This window comes from Belonocnema kinseyi, chromosome 8 (genome assembly GCF_010883055.1).
Source record: "Belonocnema kinseyi isolate 2016_QV_RU_SX_M_011 chromosome 8, B_treatae_v1, whole genome shotgun sequence".
Lineage (NCBI taxonomy): Eukaryota > Metazoa > Arthropoda > Insecta > Hymenoptera > Cynipidae > Belonocnema > Belonocnema kinseyi.
In genome coordinates, this window is record NC_046664.1 from 37,994,425 (window position 1) to 38,002,441 (window position 8,017).

At 24.4% G+C, this 8,017-nt stretch overlaps 1 protein-coding gene across 1 annotated transcript in view; it reads right to left on the reverse strand.

The window, feature by feature from the left end:
- LOC117178958 (centrosomal protein of 290 kDa-like) overlaps nt 1–8,017 on the reverse strand; it is a 56,259-nt gene that overhangs the window by 34,417 nt on the left and 13,825 nt on the right. The window contains exons 10-11 of the mRNA XM_033370546.1: nt 6,124–6,400; nt 2,037–2,202 (exon numbers count right to left, since the gene is read on the reverse strand). Coding sequence (XP_033226437.1) covers nt 2,037–2,202; nt 6,124–6,400 — 443 coding nt within the window. The remainder of the gene's footprint in view (nt 1–2,036; nt 2,203–6,123; nt 6,401–8,017) is intronic.

The window sequence follows — 8,017 nt, forward strand, 5'->3', positions numbered from 1 at the left end:
ATGATTTTAAATTAACAGTAAAATGTTTCTAAATATTAAGCAATTGATTTTTTTCTTCATTAAAAAAGTCCAGAATTGAACATTTTTAACTGAAACAATGTCTGAAATTTATACAATTTGATTATAATAATTAAATAATAATAATAATAATAATAAATTGATTGATGAACAAATAAATAAATTATTAAATCATAATTATGAATATATTACTTTACAATTGAAAATAGTTTATAAAGTTTCAATTGAGCGTTCACATTTGTTTAAATACTAAAATTTTGCAATTGAAGCGGTTTAATTTCTAAACTTAAAATCTAGAAATTCTTAAATTTTGAACTGATTCAAAATCGTCTTATAAAATCAATTTTATAAACGTGGGACCTTAATGAAATTAGTTTTAGAAAATAAAATGTGTTAATAACAATAAACATTTAGTATTATAAACGTACAATTTTATTATTTCTTCAGGGCCTAAAATGATACATATTCCGACATACTTTGTTTATTTTGTATTTAAAAGTGTGAAGTCCGAAACAAAAAATTGTAAAATGCACAATAACTTTCATCTTCCAAGCAAAATTTCCAGTTTTCGAACCTGATATTTTTAAATTATTAAAATGAATTTCAATGTTTATTTAAAATATTAATCTTTATCTATATTATTATTATTCTTTGGGTTTAAAATTTAATTATAGTTGCAAATTCACCTATTTTGTAGAAATCTCGTAATTTAGGCTTCAAAATGTAATATTTTGGATGAGATTTCTTTCCTTTATTAAAAAAAATCTTTCTTGGTCGAAAATTCGTCCGTTTTTGGTTTAATTCCACTATTTTTTAACTGAAATCAAAATCGGTTCTTCGTTAAAATATCAACTATTATATTGTTTGTAAAAATTTATTTTATTTTTTTGTTAAAAATGCAACTGTCTTGTTTAAAATTAATTTTTCGGTCGAAAAGTAACATTTTTCTTGAAAATTCAACTTCTTTCTAGAAAATTGTTTTGTTTTTTTTGTTGAAAATTAATTTTTTCAACTAGAAATTTAACTATTTGGTTTAAAACTTAAGTATTTTGTTGAAAATTCAACTGCTTGGTTGAAGTTGAACATTTATGTTAAAAATTCATATTTTCGTGTGGAAAATTCAACTGTTTTGTAAAAAATTCATATTTCTGTTTTAAGAAGTCATTAATTTGCTATAAGATTTAAATGTCTTGTAGAAAAATAGTCTTTTTACGTTAAAAATTAATTTTGTTTAAGTTGAAAATTGAATTCTTTGATTAAAAGTTGAAATCTTTTCTTAAAAATTGATTTTTTAGTTTAAAATTCATAATTTTAGTTGAAAATACATCTCTTTTTTTAAAAGCTAAACTACTTTGTCAAAAATGCATCCTTTTTTAATTAATGTTTTAAATTAAAAATTTAACCAGTTGGTAGAAATTTGAATTACTTCCTAAAAAATTCATTTTTTTGGTCAAAGATTAATAATTTCAGTAGAAAATGCATCTCTTTGAGTAAAAGTTTAACTACTTTGTTAAATTTTTTTTTGTTTTAAACTACTTCATATAATATTAAATTACTTTGTAAAAAAATCCACTTTATACTCCTCTTTATAAATATAAATAAATATTCTACTGTTTTTTGAAAATTCATCTTTTTGGTAAAAAATTAATCTTCCCGTATGAAATTTGAACTATTTGGTAAAAAATGTACGTATTATGTTGAGAATTCGCCTTCTTTAGTAGAAACTTAATCTTCTTCGTTGAAAATTCAATGGTTTTGGTTGAAATTTTTTTCTATATTGACCGACAAAACTTTCTTAGTTGAAAATTCCACTTTTATTTAAAATTCTTCGTTTTTTGTTTAATCCATTTTTTTTTTATTTAAACTGAAAATATTTTCATGCTTAAAATACCAACTATAACATTTTTTGTTGAGAATGTATCTTTTTTGACCTTAAGAAAAGGGGGTACGTGGTTAAAAAAAATTTAATTAATGCACAGCCCCAAGGAGGAAAATGACTATTCTGGAAGGATATTTACCTCAGTTCTTTAACTTGTGTCCTTAACTCAGAGTTGATACCTTGTACAACATTAAGGCGTTCCTGCAATCTCATAGCTGGATGGTACCAGCCGGCTAAATGTCTTACATCCAAAGCCTCGAGTAATCTTTCCAGGGTATCAGATTGAATTTCCACTGCACTTTTAGCTGTGAAGAGGATTATTAGATTTCAAATAATATTCTGTTACCCTCGAGGAAATACAATTTTAAATGAAACCATAACAAATTCAGATTAGAAGCTTAGCTAACTTGTCAAAGTGAAATATTGGAAATAACAAGAAATTTAAGACTGTTTTATCCCAATTTTGATCGTGAAATACTTGATTTTGTTAAAAAAATAAATGAAGTTTTGTTTCTAAGAATTTCGTAGCTACATTTAAATGTTTACCGTTAAGTCAAATTAAAAATGAATTAATCTTTAATTTGATTTATAAAGTTGACAAAACAAGGATTATTGATTATAGCAACAAATTTGAGGTGAGGAACCTAAGAGTAAATAATAAAAGATTAGTTAAGATCATTATTGTTTATTCAATTTTAGTTTATTGTATATTTGTGTTTTTCTTCCGCTTCAGGTAAGAGTCATCATTTTAATTCAATTTTAATTTACGAAAGCTCATTCTATTCCTCAGGTGTTTTTTTTCAAATTCTATTCATTACATTGCCTGAAAATTTGAGAAAATAGAAAATAGGGGTTGAAACTTGAAACTCATTTGAAAGGGGTTGTTTCAGCCTTTTATTTCTGATATTAGTGAAGTTTGTAGCACGTCATGGTTCAGCTCTTCAATTTTCCAAAAATGGCTAAAAATGCCGTTTTTAGGAGTTTCAACCCCTATTTTCTCAAAAACGTGACTTGATGGCAAGTTCTTTAACCCAGATTCGTGTTCAGCACGAAAAATCCAATCGGAAACATTAGGCGTTATCTAATTCGCAAAACTCATATAGGGCAGTGTTATATACTAAAAATAAGTGTACATATAATTTATAAATCAAATGATTTACATAAAAGCTTCACAAATATACTTGTAAGGAACTTTTCGAGGAATAAGATGATTCTTTGTAAATTAAAATTGAATGGAAGTTGCGATTAGGGCCTAAAGCGGAAGAAAAAACACAAGTATGCACAAAAAAACTACAGTTAAGTAAACAATTTGGACTTTATCTATTTTTTAATTTTTGCAATTTTGCAAATAAATTTAATGATTAAGTCATTTTTATAATCTCGAGCATACTTAAAGAGGAATTTAAATGTTTATTTTATACTCGGTTTTTGGTTAAAAAAAAACCCCATGTAATAACTATGAAGTATATCTCCATATTTGATCGATAGATTCTTAGTTTTAAAAAAATATATGAAAGGAAGATACCAAATTTTGTCTAAAAAATTAGGATAAGAACGTAAAAAGAATTTTTATTCGAAGAATTTCGTAGTTACATTTGCATGTTGGACGTTAAAGAGGAATTGAGCAGCCGGATCGAATAAGGGCATATACATTTTTTCGGCGCGAGAGCAAATGAACACCGACAGGACAAAAAGAAGAATTCTGAAAATATTTTTTTACTGAATTAAAGCAAATTTCCTACAGTATTTAAATTCTCGAAAATTAATGTTCGACACCAATTTTAAAGACTACGAGAGTTCATCCCGCTCGAACCGAAAAAATTTGTGTGCCCTTAATCAAACCGGCGGCGGCAACTCAATTAAAATTGGGATTTATTCTCGATTTAATTTTTAAAATCTTAAAATTGATTGAAAGGTTTAAAATATTTCCGAATTAAAAGTGAATGAAAACATCCCGGATTAATCAGTTTCTGGTGAAAAACTTGTGATAACTAATAAGAAAAATAGATTTTTTTGTTAATCTAAGAATTTAACCAATAAATGTGAACAACACATTTTTAAAGAGACATTCAAGAGGGTGTTGTCAAAATTTGATCATTAAATTTTTGATAAAAAAATAAATAAAAAGCAACGATCATAATATTTACATATAAAATTTAGAATAAGAATGCAAAAACAATTTTTTCTACAAATTTCGTAGTTAGATTTAAATTTAAATGATTTTACATGGAATACCAGATTACTAAATTTCTTCCTTTTGGTAAAAAAAATACTGACTTAAATTTCCATTTTTTTTTAAATGTTTAGAGATTCCGCTAAGTCGTATTGAGATTCAAAATAAATATTCTTAGTTTTCGATTTTTGAAAAATACCAATTGAAAGCTAAACAATTCATCTATCATTAGAAAGTAGTTCTTATTTATTAGAGAATAAACCATATATTTTACGGAAAAAATTTATACCCGATGACAGAAAAAATCTTATTTCTCAAAATAATAAATGAAAGAAAATTCGAGTAAATTTAAAGGAATGAGAAGATTTCGACGAAATCCATACCAATTCAAAATTAATTGTTAATTATTCAAAAGTATTAACCAAACTTATTGAATTCAGTAAGTTTGAAACCAATTTAAAAAAATTCAAAGGAATTCAAAAGAATTTGACGAAATGCCTAAGAATTCAACGTGAGTTTAAGAACATCTTCAGTATGAAGTAAAAATAAAACAAAAATGACCATTGAATTAAGTAGTTTTCAGAGAATTTAGAAGAATTTTATTGAATTCCTAAGAATATAAAAGAATTTTAAAAAGTTCAGGATAATTTAATAAGAATTCAGAGTGATTTCTAAATGAATTCAAATAAATTGCAAAAAATCAAGAATATTTCATTAATTTTAGTCAAACTCGAGTGAATTTAAAAGAATTCAAAATAATTCAAGAGAATTTCATTACATTGATCCAGAAATCTAATAAAATTCACAAGAATTGAAAGTGAACTTAAAAGCCTTCAGGTTGAATTAAAAAATCGAAAATACAAAAAAAAAGATCCATTAAATTTATCGGATTTTTAGAGAATACATAAAAATTCAGATGGAATTCAAAGATCACTAGTGATATTTTTATTTTAAAAAGTGATAAAACAATTAATAAATAATAAAACCTTACATCGTTTAGCTAAAAATACATTTTAAAGTACTATAGGAATCTTTAAACTATAAAAAATGTGCATTTCGCTAATTCAGGATATTTTTCTGTCCCCCAATATAAATGTTTTAAATTTATTGATTAGAATATTTTCTTTTTATTTTAGAAAAAATGCTGTACATATTGTTCTAGAAAAAAATGTATGGGGACTATTTTAAACAATTAATTGTAAATTGTGTTATTTCTCAATTAATAACAATTACTTTCAGAAGGAGAAAGATATTTTCGCCTTCAGATTGTACTTTTCAGCCTTAAATTTGTGTTTTTTTAAAGTCGAAGAATAAGAAAATTTATGTTCAGACCTGCAACGGCCTAGCCAAATCTCTAAACAATTTTTACGAAAAAAAATGTATGGCAATATTTCTTTATCAAAACATCCAAATTTTTATCGAGCACCCTATTGTTCACTTTCAATCGTTAGATTCGTTAGAATTTAGATTTTTTTTTAGTCTAAATTTTTTTCTGAAACCTTGAAATATATTTCAGATTTACAAATATTGCAGAATTAAAAGTTGTTGATGCATTACCAAATTACTAGATTTTGGGCAAACACAAAAAATTACGGCAAACATAAAGAAAAAATGTTTTAAAAAAAACAAATAATTTAACGATAAAAATTAGACTGCACACTCTTAAAAGAACCATAAATTTAAGAGTCTGTGATCCAAATTTTGTCGTTAGATTTTTGATGTTTTTAACGACAAAAGTTTTGTTTTTACAGAATTTCGTAATTACATTTGAATAATGGACCTTAAAGAGAAATTTTAAATTTAATTTATTCTGAATTTGACTTACTAAACCTTGAAATAGATAAAAAAAATGTCAAATATTGCCTAATTAAAAATGTTGAATCAATTCCCAGATTTTTCGATTTTGGACAAAGACGAAAACGTTTGGTAGATATTTTATAGATTCTAAATTTTTTTTGTTTAATACTTTTGAAAGTTACACTAAAAGTAGAGATTCATGTGCAAAAAAAATGCAAACTGGTGCGAGACATAAGGAATTTTAGTGAAAATTCACCGTCTTGATTACGAATACTGTCCAATATTTCATGCATTCCTTTTCTAAGTGCTTCGTTTTCTTCAATAACGAGTTGCACGTTTTCCTTTATTTTGCTAAGTTCAATTTTATCGGACAACCACTCTTTTTCTCGCTCGGTGGACCAAGGTTCGTCTGATTTTGATAAACTCCTCGCTGAACCAGCAGGATTATCGATTGTGTCTGATTTAATTGACATACCGCTTTGACCAACAAATTTGGTAGCTAATTTTTTAAATTTATATTTCAATGTTCTTATCTGCAAGAGTCAGAAAATAAGAAACATATCTGGAAATAAAATCTGAAAATGTTTTTGACTAACCCTGAAGTTAACAACTGTACCTGCACACTAAAAGATTTTGCTGTTTTTTTAAATGTAAATAAAAAGTAATTTTAATTAGATCTCTAAAAACTAATTTGAACTTTTAATATTACTTTCTAATATGGAGCCATCCATAAATTACGCAAATAATTTTTTGCCAATTCTTTACCCCTCCTCTCTCTCATATAACAATTCGTAACAAAATAATTTATACACTGACTGTGTTACGTATATTTTTTTAAAAATATTTTCAGTAATGTCTTATTAAATACAATTTATTTACTTACTATCCGATACACCTGAGTTAACATTCCTTTTTTTAAATTAGAAAACATATGTTACATATGTAAAAGATTATAGGAATTTCCTAAAAATAAATCAACGTTTTTATTTTAATATTCCACAATCGAAGAATTTTTAATTGAAAATCTTTAAAATGGAATAAATTTTTATTTTAAATCTTAAAAATTGAATTATTAAAAAAAGCATTCAAAATTGTATCATTCTCTGTTATACAAATTAAATATTAAAGATTCTTCAATTGCCAATCTTCAAAATTAAAAAATTTCCACTTGTGAATTTTCAAAATTGAACTGCATATTCCAAAAAAAGTTTAAAAATTACATGATTTCCAACTCTAAAACATGCAAGATTAATGAATCTTCAATTGTAAATCTTCCAAATAGAAGATATTTAAATTGAGAATTGATCCACGTAAATATTTTTCAATTTTAAATCCTCAAAACAGAACTTTGTATAAAACAAATTGCATAGGAGTAGAATTTTTAATTGTAACTCTTCAAAATTGTAGAAATTTAAATTGTAAACTTTTAAAATTAAAGAATTTTTGATTTTGAAATTTTATATACACTTAAAATATATGCAAATTTTAAGTTTTAATGTTAAAAATTTGGTAAATCTGATGATTTACATGTGAAAATTGTTTTCAGTTTGGAATATTTGGTCTTTTAAAACTTAAAAATGATCAAAATTTAAGAATTTTGATTTAGCCATCTTTGAAATTGAAGAATGTCTTTTTGAAAATCTTGAAGAGTGAAGAATTTTTATTTTTTATTTTAAATCTTCAGAATTGAACTACATATTTGTAAACACGCTAAAAATTACATCATTTTTAACTGAACAAATATTCCAAATTAATTAATTTTTAATTATTGTACATCTTAAAAATGGAAGAATTTTGAAACGCAATTCGATAAAATTAAAGAACTTTCTATTGTAAATCTTCCAAATTAAATTATTTCAAAAGAAATGTTCAAAATTACATTACACTTTAAAATTGTAGAAATTTAAATTGTAAATCTTTAAAATTAATGAGTTTTTAATTTTGAAAATGTATATACAATTAAAATTGATGCGTTTTAAGTTTAATAGTTTAAAAATCTGTAAATCTGATGATTTACACTTGAAATTTTTCAATTTGAAATATATGATTTATACATTTATAAGATTGAAGAATTTTTAATAAAGAATCTTAACAAATGAAGCATTTTAATGAAATTACATCACTTTAAACTATAGTATAAATATAAAAAT